Source organism: Gallus gallus, chromosome 25, assembly GCF_016699485.2.
Source record: "Gallus gallus isolate bGalGal1 chromosome 25, bGalGal1.mat.broiler.GRCg7b, whole genome shotgun sequence".
NCBI classification, from domain to species: Eukaryota; Metazoa; Chordata; class Aves; order Galliformes; family Phasianidae; genus Gallus; species Gallus gallus.
Window position 1 is genome coordinate 979335 of NC_052556.1, and position 14299 is coordinate 993633.

The window sequence follows — 14299 nt, forward strand, 5'->3', positions numbered from 1 at the left end:
GCAACTTTTCTTCCTGCAGACACTGAGGCGCTTTTGTTTATAGAGAGCTGAGGGAAAGGGGGGTGCCGGGGCTGGGGGGGGGGGGGGGGGGGGTCTGCAGGGAAGGGAAGGCAGCGCTCACCAAAGGAGAGTGTGTGGAGAAAGGCACGGGGCGACTGGGAGGGAATAAATATGAGGATGGGAAGCAGGGGCTGCAGTCAGGCCGCCCCCACCCCCGTGCCACAGGGACATGGGTGCTTCTTAGGCCAAAGTTTGCCTGGGTGGGGGGGTTGTGCTGAATTGAAGCCTCTGAAGGGAGTGGGAACATTGGCCAAAGCCCGATGTGAAATGCTGTAAAGAGCTTCATGCATCAAAACTAGAAAGCAGTGCTGGTGGAACCCAAAGAAGCGGAGACCCCAGTGGGGTAACCTCCCCAAAGGGAGGGTGGCCAAGTGAAATGGGGAGGGGGGGGGGGGGTGAAAGCATCATCCCAGGCCCATGCACAGGCACAGGTGGAGGTAGAGGTGGAGTCACACAAAACTCCAGCTTCTCTCCCTTGAAATGCAGCAAACTGCACGGGGATGCAGGGATGCATCCCAAAGTCCCATCCCCACCAGCACTGCCGCTTCATGAGAGCAGCACCCCCATAGCCACACACCTCTCCCTCTGCCACACAATCCAGGCCTGTTGCAAATGGGTTTGAGATCTGACTGCAAAGAGCTGCTCTGATGGGTCTCAGTGTCCCCAATGGCTGCAGAGCCTTGTGAAGGAGCCCTGTCTGGTGCGTGTTTAATAATAACTACAATAACAGCGGTGAAATGTGTTCATCGGCGGCGGATAACAGACGTGAAATCTGCAGCTCAAAGTATTTTAGGATCTGTAAAAATCCCTGCGAGTGATTTCTGGACGAGGTACAGATGGTAAAAGCAAGGATCGAATTTTTGGGATATTTGAGGGTTCAGCCTCGAAGTGGAGTCGCTCTGTTTTTAAGGCAGTTTGGTGCAAGATGCTGAGACAGAGGTCAGCCAGTGGGTGCGAGTGGGAGCAAGTCCTGCTGGTGCTGGAGGAATGAGGCTGATGGTCCGAGGATGGGCATGGGACGCTCCACCAGACCCAGCAAAGCTGCCAGCAGGAGCCGTGGTGACGTGGGTGCAGATTTAACCTGGAATTGATTCAGGCCCCACCGGGGCAATTTGTGCGTTAGGTACGCAGTACTCCATCCTCCTACAAAGATCAGCTGAGATTCATCTTAGCTGATCTACCTAACGCCAAACATTCAGTGTCTTGCTGTGGGCAGGAGAGCACCAAGGGTGCACCTGCCGTTTCTCACCTCTTTCCCAGCAGCTCCTGATATGGGCTGACTCCATTCCCATTTGGCTCAGTGCAGTTGTCCAACTCCCAGGCTGCAGGAACTGCTTTGGGGCTCCATTTATGCTTGCTGTTTAGCTCTTACAAGCAGCTTCTGCTTGCATGCAAGACCAGCAAAGGGCTGTGGCTATTCTCTTCCTTCACTGCAAGGAAAGCAATCCCTGCACAGCTGGGATGCAAACAGCCTGGGGAAGCAGCAGAGCAACCCAGCCCAAGGAGAATGCATCCCAAATGATCCTCACGTGTTGGCTGTGGGGTGAGGATGTTGTCTGAGTGCACTGGGGCAGCGACATGGGGGAAAGCAATGTGTTGTTGTTAAACCATTGCGCATGGGAGCAGGGTGAGCCATTCTGCAGGGGGTCCGTGCCTGTTGGGATGCATTGGACTCTGCTGGAGCAGGGAGAGGGCTCCCAGCATCGCTTCCATCCCCGGTCCACTGGTCATGCCAATTTGTCACCAAGCTGGGATTTCAATTAAACCCCCAAAGGAGGGGTCAGGGGTTATGCAAACACAGAGGCAGAGGCCACTCGCCTGGAGGGCTTCCCTGGGGCTGCTCCTGCCGGCCCCTCTCTTTACACAGCCCAGATTGACCCAGGCTGAGTGCCGGCATTGTTCCCCACGCTCCATTCAAGAGCCCGTTTGTCAATAAAATTGACCTCTCGGCTCCCGGTGATGCTGCCTCCTCCTCTTCCTCCCTATCCTTGAAGCTCAGTCAGAGTGGATCTGACAGTGCCCTCCGTGGTCCTCATGCCCTGGATGTGCCCTGCATGCGTCAGGAGCAGGGAGCAGAAAGCAGCACTGCTGGGTGCTGCAATGACCCTGCTTCTTTGCACTGCTCTCTGCCCTTGGGACTCTTGCATTTGACCAAACCCACTTGGCAATATCCAGCTGGCACCCTTGAAAGCATCATCATAAGCAGCAGCATCATTTGTCCTCTCTGGTTCTCCTTTCATATTCGTTCCCTGCTATTCCCATGACAATCCCATGATGGTTTGCTGCTCCTTGCTGCCCACGGGGACTCAAAGGTATTTTGCTCCAGGTCCCATTTCCCCCCATCAGCATCTTCCCATGCCAGCTGTTGCCCACGGACACAGCTACCCCAGCACCCTCCTGCTCTGTGGTGCACCACAAGGCTCCCCGTGGGTTTGGACCATGGGATGATGGCTGCTAATTTTGCCAGGCAGCATGGTGAAAGGAGCAATGCTTGAACCTGTGAGCAGATTCAGCTGCAAGATAAAGATGTATTGCAGCGCGAGTGGCAATTAGTGTGGGTAAAGAGCCCCTTAGTGACTGTCCCTTACATAACACCTTTGTTCCCAGCCCTTCACTTTACATCCAGTTTGTAAATAAACTTGACTCCCAGTTTTGCTGGGGCCTCAGTTCCCCCTTGATTTGATTTTATTCTTCATTCGAGCTGGCAAAGAACAAGCTGATTGTTTGCCTGTACTGCCCAGGCACCCTGGAGCGGGCACTGCAGCCACCCATGCTCTGGGTGCCAACGATTTTAATTGCTGTGCCCCCAGGGCCAGTGCCCAGAGAGGCTCATTATGCTGCTAGCAATGATTAGCGTCCTGCAAACGGAGCTTTGTGATTGCAAGGGTCAAAGTTGAGGATGCTTCTGTAGGGGGGCAGCTTGGCAGCAAGGCTGTGTTCTGCCCCAGGAGTTTGGGGTCAGGGAGGGGATGTGGAGGACTCAGGATCACGTTCAATGCATGACCTCAACCACCCCATGTCTGGTCCATGGGTCTGGAAGGATTTGGGGTTTGGATTTAAGCTACATTTAAGGTCCTTTCCAACCCACACCATTCTGATTCTATGATTTGCACCCACGGGCAGTGCCAGGATGCTCTGAGGCACAGTGCCTTGGTGGCACTCACACCTGGGGAATGGCAGACATGGAGCACGGGTGCTGCTGGGTGTTCCTATGGCACAGTGATGCCACGTGGCCATCAGAGCTGTCAGGCACCGCTCTTTGTTTGGAGCAGGGATGCCTGGGCCCCTGTGCCTCTCCGAGCCTCCCCGCTCCCATCTGGTGCCCATTATCAGACGTGTGCACCAGCCCTGTCTGACAAGGAGCTTTACAGGTGTCGCTCAGATAACAATTCACACTCTAACGAAGGTGGGAAAGATGATTAGCCGGCTTTCTATCAAGCAGAACACAGCATCAGCTGCTCCTGAGGGGGGAGGCAGTAGGGGCCATGGATGTGTAAGGACACATACACCAACAACACCGCAAGCCTGGGCTTTGTCCTGCCGCTAATTCCAGTGCACTTGCGGGCACCTCTTTGTGTGCCTTAGTTTCCCCAGCTGTAGCAGAGCTGTGGTTATTGCTTTTCCTTGAGCAACACCCTCCGAGCAGCTGATTGAGCTCAGGAAAAAAGAAAGAGGAGGTGATGGAGGCAGGGCCCTCAGCAGCTGAGCTGCCAACGTGGAGGGCAAGGTGCTGGCAGAGCCAGGGCTCCCAGGGGACAGAGCTGGGAGTAGGGGTGCAAATGGGAGCTAAATGGCGAATGATAAATGGGCTTTTCTGGGCTGTCCCCTGTGCTCTACGGATGGGTTGTGAGGGGTCACGGGGACGGGAAACTGAGGCACGAGGGGCTTTGGGCCCTGCCACCGTGCTCAGGGTTTGCAAAGCATTAAGGCACGGAGCCGAGCCTGCGTCCCACCGGGTGCCACCATCACAGCGCCCATCTGCACCCCAGTGCCGGGGCAGAGCCAGCACTGCCTCTCGCTCCGGGATTATCCGCTCAGCCGCGCCATCTGTTCACCAAACTGCCATCATTATGTTCAACTTGGGAAGAAAACGGCCCCTACAGAGAAGCAATTTGTTCGCTGACGAAACCTTTCAGGCTCTCGCCGTCCCCACCGACCCTCGCCGCCGTGCAGGCCGGCCCTGTGCTTGCCTCACTTAAACAGTCTGCGGGGAGAGAGGTGTGTGAGCGAGGCACGGGGAGGGTGCAGGGCTCCCTAATCCGATTATAGGGCATAAGAGCCTTCAGAGGGCCGAGGAGGAAGAGGAGGAGGAGGGAGTTGCACTCCGTGCCCAACCCCAGCCCCGGGGGTCTTGCAATGATCTCACTGGAGGGGCTTTTCTTCGCCTCGCAGTGGGTTGCTTTTTGGGAGGAGATCAAAAGGGAAAGGGGCTGCCTGGGAAAGCGGGGGGGAGTGAGTGGGGTTTGGGGCTGCAGGCTGGAGCCCAGCCCCAATGCGCTTCTGCCTCCCATGGGTCATGAGAAGCATCTTCCCCATGCAGCAGAGCCTGGAGGGGGGTTAGGATGGACCAGGAGCAGAACGCCCAGGGCCTGCAGTGAGGATGGAACCTCACGTCACACTGCCGGGCTCCTTTTTGGGGGGGCAATGCAGTGGAACCAAAGCATCCAGCACACACCTTGATTTCATTGGGTTCTTAGTAATGAGCAAGTGGGGATCCCTGGGAACGTTAAGGCGTTGGTTTGATGTGTATCAAAGGCGAACGTTTTCAACTTCTGCTGTGGAACAGTGCACCAGCCTCCAAATTTCTCTCCACCGTTTCTAAAAGGAATTAAAGAGCCCCAATTAAAGCGAACATTTTCGGTCAGCCTGGAACCAAGCAGTTGGTTTGTTGCTGGTTGTTTTTTTCCCCCCCCATCTCATTTCAGATCTCAGTGTATTTTCAGTGCGATGCCAACCAGGACCATGGGGGCATCCGTCTCTCAAGAGGACCGAGTGATACTTCGCTGCTTTGGAGGAAGGATGGGAGGAGGGAGACCACCTGCATGCAGGGGACCAGGCTGTCACCACGGCCTGGCCCCGAGCTGTGGCACCCTCTGGTGGCTGAGGTAATGGAGGGGTCAGAGCTAAGCATGAAATCCATGGCTCAAATGGGGACCCTGTGACTCCCCAGCGCTGCTGTGTAGGGTGAGGGGGGGGGGGTATCCTGGGGGCTTTGCTTTCTTCCTTGGCAAACGGTGTATGAATTCAAGAGCAAATCCTGAAGTTACAAAAGAAGACAGAGCTGTTTTAATGGCGGCGGTCAAAAGGATCCATAGATAAAGTCTCTGCTGTTTGCCCTTCAGCTCAGTACGCCCCTTCCCAGCGCAGCACGCTAAAGAAAAGCCCTCCCCGCAGCTCTTCCCTTATGTCAGGTGGAGAAGCTGAAGGCACAGAGCAGAGCTGGTGTGTGGCACCTCTCACCCAAACGAGGTCTGAATCCGCACCAAGCCGGGCAGTCCCTTCTTCCCACAGCAAGAAACCAAATGACTGCAGCATCTCTTTGCTGTACATCCCTCTGTGCCCCCATCCTCTTTGGGGAACGCATGGAGACGAGCCTGGCTGGGAACGTGGGGCTGCAGGCACTGCCTGGAACTCATCACGCTGTCAGGGCTGTCAGGCGATGGTACGTCGCTCCTCGCTGCTCGTCCCGTGGTCACATCCATCCTCATCCACCTGCACCGGCACAGAGAGGGGTGGATTGGCTCAGGGCTGAAGCAGGACTTGGGGGGTGGGGAGGGTTGTGACAAAGCTGCCTCCCACCTGGACCAAGGAGGGTACCCCCCCCCACCCCGAATGCCCCCGCCGTACCTCTCGCAGCGCTTTGCTCTCCAGCTCGTTCCTTTCGGGGGGAGACCTCAGCACCTTCGTTCGCAGGAGGGCTCCTGGGGATGCGGAGGAGAATCCTCCTGAGCTCGCACCGAGCTTCCCCTGCCACCTAGCGGCCCCCCGGCCGAGCTGCGCCGCGTGGGCTCCACCGCTCCGCGTCGCTTTTGGTGGTTTCGTTGGGTTTTTGGGGGCGATATATATATATATATATATTTAATGCACGGGGTTGAAACTCACCCGTGAGGCCGCCCCCGAGGGCAGCCAGCAGCAGGGTGACGACCAGCCCGCATAGCTGCCACTGCGCCTGCTCAGCGGTCGTGCGGCTGCCGTCGGCCACCAGCGGGAAGACGAGCTGCAGCCTGCGGGGAACGCGGCCGTGGGCTCTGCTCGTGGCCACGTGGGGGCACCGGAGCAGCACCCATATCGGAGCATCCCCCGGTGCCGGCTCTTCTCACCTGTCGCCGAATACATCCGCGGTGGCCAGCGCCGCCAGCAGCGTCCCCAGGAAGGTGCCCAGGATCCCCGGCAGCCCGTGGACGTTGTGCACTCCACACGTGTCCTCGGTTTTCAGCCTGGATCGCAGGATGGGCTGGGGGATGCACGGAGAGGAGCTGGGTTTGGAGTGGGGGGAGTGCTCACCCCCACTGTTCTGGCTGAGTTAGGAATGCAGCCCCCCTGGGTCCAAAGGTGCTTTACGTTAGTGCCAGAAGGGGACTCACCGAGAGGAACCTGGAGCTGAGCAGGGAGAGCTGGCTGGCCAGGAAACCTGCTGTGAGGGCCCCAAAGGGGGTGGACAGCATCTCCCCCGCCATCCCCATCACGGCTGTGCTGGCCAAGGTGGCATCCTGGAGCTGGGCCTGAATGGAGCAGCACAGAGGGGTTGTCCTCATGGAGAACATCAGCATGGGGCTGAGGTTTGGGCTTCCATTGGGATCAAGCTGCGCTTTATCCGACCCATGAAAGCAAACCAGCATCCCCTTGTGCTCCCTTGGACATCGTCATGCTTCCTGTCCCTGCAGGATGGACAGGAGCTTGGCTTTGTCTCAGGAGAGGACCTACCACCTGCAGCGTGCCCTCCTCATACAGGATGGGCGAGAGGATGAAGGTGGCCAGGGTGCTCGCTGCCAGAGAGAAGTAGAGGTTCAGCACTGCCCAGGGCTCGGCGCTGTCGTGGGCTGTGGTGGCTGAGGCAAAGCTGGGCCAGAAGATCCACAGGCAAATGGTTCCTGTGGGAGGTGAGCGGGCACACGTGGGCACTGAGGTTGCTCCCTTGAGGGAAAGAACCTCTTCTTGCTAGTGCCAGAGATGCACAAAGGCACAACGGCCACAGCTGGCAGTGTGAGCAGCTTGGGCTGGACAGGAGGAAAAGCTTTTCCCTTGGAAGGGATCCCCAGCAAGGTGGAGAATCTCCATCCTTGGAGGTCTGCAGACCTCAGCTGTACAGTGGCACGACTGCATGTCCTAGCATTGGTGGCAGTCCTTCCCGCACCACTCCTATGATTCTGGTGTTGTAGGGCTCAAGCTCCATACCAACCACGGCAAAGACATCGGGCCCGTGCCCCACGTCCTGCTGCTCTTTCCTCTTGTCCTCGTGGGGCTGGTGCAAGGCGCGTGAAACCGTCAAGCCAAAATAAGCACCAAAAGTGTGGATGGTCAAGGAGCCTCCACTGTCGCTTACCTGGCAAGTACAGAAAGCACCGTGCAGGGCAGGGTATGGGATCTGCCTATGGCCAAGGCAAGTCTTGAGGACAGGAGCCAAAACAGAGACCCCGACTATTCCCTTTCTGGGGGGTGACTCACCCCCAGGATGCTCCGCAGGATATATTCATTGCAAGCAAAGAGGGGAACCTCCAGCAGAGCCATCAGCAGCATCTGGATGGGATTCACCCTGCCCAGAACAGCCCCAGTGGAGATGAGGATGGCTGCGGTGCAGAAGTCGGCACTGACCATGCTGGGAAGGAGAGACAAGGCACTGAGCTGGATCCAGTGCAGCCCGGGCAAGGGCAGGCACTGGGGAGAGTGGGTGGGCTGGAGCAGAGCCTGAATCCTGCATGCTGTGCCCTACGATCCAAACCCTGCATCCCAAACCCTGCCTCCCCAACCCTGCACCCTGCACTCCACACCCTGCTCCTGCAAGCTGAATGGGCAGCTTGAATCTGGCTGCGTCGGTGGCAAGGGGACAGCATGGCTTAGGCAAGTGGGTCTCAGCGTTCCCCTAAACACTTGGCTGATGCTCAAGCCTGGTCCTCACAACCCTCCTCCAAGCGAGCTTTGCCCTTCTCCTCCAGAGCAGAGCAGTGAGTTTTACAGAGGAGGGAGCCAGTGTGTAAGGGATGGAGCTGGGCTGTGCAGCGTCAGAGCAGCAGCAGCCTTCCTGCCTTACCTCTGAGTGCTCACATAAATCTTGCTGTTCTGGGAGAAGTAAAAGAGCCCCTGGGCCAGTATGGCCCACTGGATGGTGAAGGCCACGATGAGGAGGCTGCCAGCCACGCTGCCCACCCCATAGCGGCTGAGGAAGGCCAGTAGGAAGCCGAAGCCAAGGAGAGCTCGGAGGTGGGCATCCCGGAACCCTGGCAGGAGGCAGAGGGGGGCTATGAGGCACTACGGGCAGGTCCTGGGTTTGGGTGACAGAGACCCCCACCAGATAGCCTGGGGTCGAACAGGTTTTGGGGTGTTGGAGCCTTCAGCTGATGGCAATCAGCCTTCTCCACCCACATGTTCCAGCACAGCAGGGCACTGTGTCACTTCCCAGCAGCAGTTCCCACAACACCAGCCCCGCACATGCAGCAGTCCCCATAAATGCACATGGGTTGCCCCACAGCCTGGAAGCTTTTTGGAGCAGCTCACACAACCCTGTCCACACCACTGACACTGACACAGGGGTGTTTGGAGATATCGGCCATGGCCAGGGACCCCCCTGCTGCTCTGCAAATGTCAGGGGCGCACGGGGACCCCAATGTGCACGGCAAGCAGAGCCACTGTCCCACACCTGGTGGTGACACCAAGCAGAGGACCCATGTCCTGCTCTGGGGCAATCTTCCATTTGCATAGCAGGGACAGGTGAGTCAGCAAGCAGGTGTGGATACGTGGGTGGAACTGGGAGAACCAGCCCACACCTGGCCAACCACATTGGTGCTGCGTGGGGAGGGAGGGAGGGGGCCAGGAGGGGCTGAGCCCCCCCCACAATGGCTGGGGGTAGGGTCGGGGCGGATGGCACTGTGGAAGGGGCTCGGTGCCAATCTCCTGGTGCTGCCAACCCCTGTGGGTGGAGTTTGCAGCCCCCGCAGTGCCAGGAGCACATGGTCGGGGCGGGGCATGTCAGGCTTTCGCCCCCCAGGATCCCCATGTCCACCCCTGCTCTCTTCTGGGGGTCAGAGCTGAGCACAACAACTTCCTGCACGCATACCAGGAGCGTGGGGCAGGCAGAGCTGCTCCCTGTCCATCTCCCCTCCCCCCCCCTTTTCCTCCCAGAGGACAGGGTACTCACGGGGGTACCCCAAAGTCGGGCTGGGGTCTCTCTGGCTGCATCTTGGCTCCGTGGAGCAGAGGTTGGAGCTCTCCGGGCTGTACCGGACAAAGGTGGCGAAGAGGACGATGGTGAGGAGCTGGAGGAAGAAGCACAGCCCGGAGAGGTGCAGCCTTGCAGCAGCACGCTCAGCCATGCTGCAGAGCTCACCGGAGCACAGAAAGCCACCTGCAAACCACGCCTGCGAGGCCAAGTCCTGCCCAGAAAAGCCCAGGAAAATGAAGGCAAGAAGCAACCTGTGGCTGCTGGCAGAGCGGGTTTCCCCTGGGGTTGGGAAGCTGCAGCAGAGCCTTTCTTTTGCTTTGCTTTTCTTTGGTGGAGTTGTTTGTCCTGCAGCGAGAAGGAAGAGGAAGAGGAAGGAGCTGACAAGTAAAGTATGGCCACTTTGGGGAAGTGGCTCGGGTGCTTTGTTGGTGCAGCCAAACTGTGATCTCACACTATCCAAATAAAGGGGGGGTGTGGGGACGGATGCTGGGAAGGGATGAATCAGGGCTGCTTTCCAATGTAGCTGCTGCTTTCATGTGGGCAAAAACGCAACCACCAGAAAGCCTGGCCACTGTGCTGCAGCGCTAAGAAACCTTGAACTGCAGCCGGGCACTGCTGAACTGGGCACTGCTGAACTGGGCACTGCTGGGAGAACTCAGGGTCTGTTTTGGGTACAGACCCATGGGAGAGCTGGGGAGGAGCATCTTCCGCTGTTTTTTAACCTGTTCTGGAATAGCAGGGCCCTGTCCCCCTCTTGCTCACAGTGGTTTGAAGTGAGGGTCCTTGGGGGCCTGCAGTGCCCAGAGCAGGGTGATAGCATTGACCAAAATGGGGCAGGGGCTTGGAGCAAGGGGAGCCTCCTAGAGCAAAATGCACGGTTCTGCTTCCCACCCAGGGGCTGTTTTTGCACTGTGCATGCCAAGATCGCTGTGTCCTCTGCTGGACAGACAGACAGACGGACGCTTGTCTGCGTTTGTGTGCAATGAGCTTCCTCCAGTCCTGGAGATGCACCCTGGGGGAGGGAGCTGATAAGGGAACCCAGAACACAGCCCCATTGTGTGGCCTTGTTTTGCTGCCTGCACCATCCCAACCCCAAAGTGACAGTGGCGAAGCTTCTGCCGTGGCTTTGCACTGAGCAGGGTGAGGCTGGGGGGTGTCAGGGTGGGGGGACCCCCCCAGTGCTCCCCCACATCAGCAGCTCCAGAGCCAGGGAATCCATGCAGGGAGTGTGGGTTTGATCAGCACCGATGGCTGTGGGAGCAAAGAGCAGAATCTCATGGGGAGCAGCACTGAGGGGCTCTCTGCCTGCAACAGGGGGTGCAGAGCCCTGCATGGTGCTGACATTTTCCCTGCGTTCCCTTACTCTGTGGCCTGTGAATAAAGGCACGCTTGTTAGCTGGAGAGCGCTGTGTTTTGCCGAGCAGAACAATACAGAGAAAGATGCCCACAATGGGAAATTGTGCTTCCTCCTCCCCGTGCGTTCCTCGGGGAGGTGTTGGGAAAAAAAAAAAAAAAGAAAAAGAAAAAAGAAAAGGAGAAAAAAAAAAGGAGAAGAAAACGGGAAGAGACGGGCACAGGGCAGGGAGTGAGAGCACAGCCAACACTGACCATGGGAGAAGGACGTGGGGCTGCTGGGGCACTGCCTGCCCCAGGATGGTGATGGTGACGGTGACAGCAGCGCTGGCTCACGGGGAGGGCAGGACCCAGCTGGGAGCACCCACAGCTGCCCCCGTGTCCTCGTGCCCCGTGTCTCCTCTTCCCAGCAGTAACACAGCACAGATTTGAGCTTTCCACATCCCTTCATCCTGAGATGGGGAGGCTGTGACAGAGCCAGGACGCAGGCGGTGGTGGATGGGCGCAGCAGCTCCCCCGGGGACGGTAAGAAGTGATGGGGACTGATGGTGGTGGGAGAGGGGGCTGCTCTTGCCCGGCTCTGTGCTGGGCACCTCTCAGATCATGGGTATCCCGTATGATGTCCACTTTGCAGGGCAAACACTGAGATGATTGCTGCCCATGTCCCTGCTGCATCCCCCGGTCTGTCCTGCTGCGTGGCCCTGACCCCTTCGCTCCCCCCAGGCTTTCTCCAGTCCCCAGCCCTAAAGATGCACCGGGTTCTGTTCGCCTCCCTCTGGCTCCTGGCAGCATCCCCCACCTCCAGCATCTTCCAGAAGCCAACAGGGAGCCCTGGTAGGGAGCAGGGATGGGAACAGGACACTGCTGCTTGGGGACGGTGTTGGGAGGTTTGGGCAGGGGCTGGGCTGAGCATCCTGGAGGCTGCAGCAGCACGGAAATGAGTGGGGAAGGGTGCTGGAAACCAGGCTGTTGAGGGTGGTGGGGAGGTCCTGAGGGGCAATGAGGCTGTGGCAATGCCTCGAGGTGAGCTGGTGCCCCGCAGCCACCCCACGCCTGCAGTACCTGCTGGAGCCCCTGCACACCGCGGTGCACACGCAGCGAGGTGCCACAGCCACGCTGCCCTGCGTGCTGCGCGCCCTGCCCCGCAACTACCGGGTGAAGTGGAGCAAGGTGGAGCCAGCCAACTATGGGGAAAGCGTTATCATCATCACCAACGGGCTGTACCATAAGAACTATGGGCCGCTGAGCCCCCGCGTGCGCCTGCGGCACAGCCACCGCTACGACGCCTCGCTCACCATCACCAACGTGGCCTTGGAGGATGAGGGACGCTACCGCTGCCAGCTGGTCAACGGGCTGGAGGATGAGAGCGTCTCGCTCACGCTGCACCTGGAGGGTGAGGGATGTAGGGAAGGTGGGGAGGCTCTAATGGGTCCCCATCGCAAAGCCGCTTGCCCCAGACTCCTGCTCAGCACCAGGTCCCTGGGACAAGGAGCCAAATTTCCATGGTGAGAACATTTCCTTCACCCTCCATCCCTCTGTCCCTGTCCTCCAGGTGTTGTCTTCCCCTACCAGCCCAGCAATGGACGCTACAGATTCAACTACCACGAAGCCAAGCGTGCGTGCGAGCAGCAGGATGCCCGGCTTGCCACCTACCAGCAGCTCTACAAAGGTACCATCTTGCAGCATCTCAAATCCTCCCACTGCCCCAAACCTGCCTTGCTGGCAGCGATGTTGCTGAGGTGACCAGGCTCCCTCCCAGGCTGCCATCCCCATCCCTCCCATGCCCCACTTTGTCCCTATGGGATGCTGAGGTGCTGCCCGCCCCGCAGCCTGGATGGAGGGCCTGGACTGGTGCAACGCAGGCTGGGTGCTGGATGGCACCGTGCATTACCCCATCATCAACTCAAGGGAGCCATGCGGCGGCCGCCTCCTGCTGCCAGGCATCCGCAGCTATGGGGCCAAAGACAAGCAGCGGGACCGCTTTGATGCCTTCTGCTTCACCTCTGCACTGCAAGGTACCTCCAGCATCCCCCAGCCCTGTGTGGTGACACTGGGGCTGCTCACGGAGTCATCACCCTCCATTATTTCCCACCTGTCCCTAGGTGAGGTCTATTTCATCCGAGGCCACCTGAGCTTCAAGGAAGCCGGGCAAGCGTGCCGCAACCACGGTGCTACCATTGCCAAAGTGGGGCAGCTCTACTCTGCGTGGAAGTTTTTGGGGCTGGATCGCTGTGACGGAGGGTGGCTGGCGGATGGAAGCGTGCGATACCCCATCACCACCCCCCGGCAGCGCTGCGGGGGTCTGCCAGAACCTGGTGTCCACAGCTTTGGCTTCCCCAGAAAGGAGCTGCGGACCTATGGCACCTACTGCTTCGTGGGGACATAGGAGAGGTGGGCAGAGGCAAAGGGGTGGCACCGGCTCTCGTCACCTGAGTGGAGAGCTGGAGGTGGGACAGGGGTCTCTGGGGCATTTTGGGTGGTGCTTGCATCCTCTGATGGAGCGATGAGGCTGAATTTGGGGGAGTTTATGCATCCTCTGATGGGGCTGAATGTGGAGGGTTTGTGCATCCCCTCTGATGGGGCTGAATCTGAGGGGGTTGTGCATTTAATGGGGCTGCTCCCTGCACTCAGCTGCCTCAGAGTTTTGTAGGCATTCAAGACTTGATGGAGAATCCAGAGCCATTTCCATGCCAGGAATTGAGGGGGTCCGGTCCGGCCCCTGGTGGGCACAGCAGGCTCCCTGAGCCCCCCAAGCTCAGTGCGCCCCTGGCCCTGGCCTCGCTTCCTATGGTCATGCAGACTTTAGCTGGTGCAGGCATGCTGGAGAGCCAGGCATTAACGAGTGTGACTAATGGAGTTTCGCTTTCTCAATTAATAAAGCGACAGTAAAGCTGCCGCTGGGACCTCCTGGCCACTCAGTGGGGGGGGGGCTTGCCAAGGACTCAAGCACTCCCCCCGCAGTGTCCTGGTGCTATCGGTGTCCCTGGCACCACACTTGTGGGTTTCTGGGTTTGTGATGCAGCTGGAGAAAACAATGTGGGGACACATCGACATGGGGACACTTTGGGCTGTGCCTGTGGCTTGGGGGCCATCGCTGTGCCCAGGCTGTTCCAGCATCGACCTGGTCCCCACGGTTCCATTGTGCATCCCCCACTCCCAGTTTTGAGGCTGTGTACCTCTGCCTCTCCCACCCATGTGCCTGCTGGCACACTGCTCAGTGCCATCCAATTCCTTGCTTTCATCCCACAGAAGCATGGAGGGGGTTTAGCATGCATGCAACCAACAGTGTGGCCGTGTCCAGGACACAGCCTCAGCGTCCCCATCCCCATACTGCTGTCCCACTGCAAAAGGGGGGGGGGGGGGGGGGGCAGCAGCTTGAGGTGATGCTGCCATGTCCAAGCTGTCACCTGCCTTCACACCCCTCCCTCTCACTCCTTGATTTTGACTCTGTTACCATTCCAGGACTCAAACAGCCCCTGTGCAAGGTGAGACACCACACGAGTCGCTGGC

The 14299-nt window shown here is 58.6% G+C and overlaps 2 protein-coding genes across 10 annotated transcripts; one reads left to right on the top strand and one right to left on the bottom strand.

Annotated features, from left to right (window-relative positions):
• Positions 1-4736: 4736 nt before the first annotated feature.
• On the bottom strand, positions 4737-9800 carry RHBG (Rh family B glycoprotein). 5 transcript variants are annotated; one of them, XR_001470096.3, is made up of 11 exons: positions 9413-9800; positions 8309-8495; positions 7726-7876; positions 7456-7603; positions 6985-7151; positions 6645-6782; positions 6381-6514; positions 6163-6284; positions 5908-5981; positions 5521-5772; positions 4737-4878 (listed from the first exon to the last, which is right to left on the bottom strand). XR_001470096.3 is itself a non-coding variant. In NM_204367.3 (10 exons), exons 1-10 carry the CDS (start codon positions 9585-9587, stop codon positions 5713-5715), a joined length of 1356 nt encoding a protein of 451 aa, NP_989698.2. In that variant the 5' UTR covers positions 9588-9800; the 3' UTR covers positions 5324-5712. The 5 variants fall into 5 exon arrangements, 2 of the variants coding, with proteins under 2 accessions (NP_989698.2, XP_015153896.2); XR_001470097.4 differs by having other exon boundaries at positions 4737-5317; NM_204367.3 differs by lacking the exon at positions 4737-4878 and having other exon boundaries at positions 5324-5772.
• HAPLN2 (hyaluronan and proteoglycan link protein 2) lies at positions 9664-13684 on the top strand. 5 transcript variants are annotated; one of them, XM_040652492.2, is made up of 7 exons: positions 9664-9825; positions 11200-11314; positions 11424-11623; positions 11832-12182; positions 12342-12458; positions 12619-12804; positions 12892-13684. In XM_040652492.2, the coding sequence occupies exons 3-7, from the start codon at positions 11437-11439 to the stop codon at positions 13173-13175; spliced, it is 1125 nt and encodes a 374-aa protein (XP_040508426.1). In that variant the 5' UTR covers positions 9664-9825; positions 11200-11314; positions 11424-11436; the 3' UTR covers positions 13176-13684. The 5 variants fall into 5 exon arrangements, with proteins under 5 accessions (XP_040508426.1, XP_015153906.2, XP_040508427.1 ...); XM_015298420.4 differs by having other exon boundaries at positions 11513-11623; XM_040652493.2 differs by having other exon boundaries at positions 9664-9820.
• The last annotated feature ends 615 nt before the right edge of the window (positions 13685-14299 follow it).

Coding starts and splice junctions, on each gene's coding strand:
- RHBG (NM_204367.3), bottom strand. CDS start 9,587: ATGGCTGAGCGTGCTGCTGCAAGGCTGCACCTCTCCGGGCTGTGCTTC. Junction 8,496..9,412: donor CCCGACTTTGGGGTACCCCC/GTGAGTACCCTG, acceptor GCCTCCTGCCAG/GGTTCCGGGATGCCCACCTC. Junction 5,773..5,907: donor AGAGCAAAGCGCTGCGAGAG/GTACGGCGGGGG, acceptor GTGCCGGTGCAG/GTGGATGAGGATGGATGTGA.
- HAPLN2 (XM_040652492.2), top strand. CDS start 11,437: ATGATTGCTGCCCATGTCCCTGCTGCATCCCCCGGTCTGTCCTGCTGC. Junction 12,183..12,341: donor GCTCACGCTGCACCTGGAGG/GTGAGGGATGTA, acceptor CCTGTCCTCCAG/GTGTTGTCTTCCCCTACCAG. Junction 12,805..12,891: donor CTTCACCTCTGCACTGCAAG/GTACCTCCAGCA, acceptor ACCTGTCCCTAG/GTGAGGTCTATTTCATCCGA.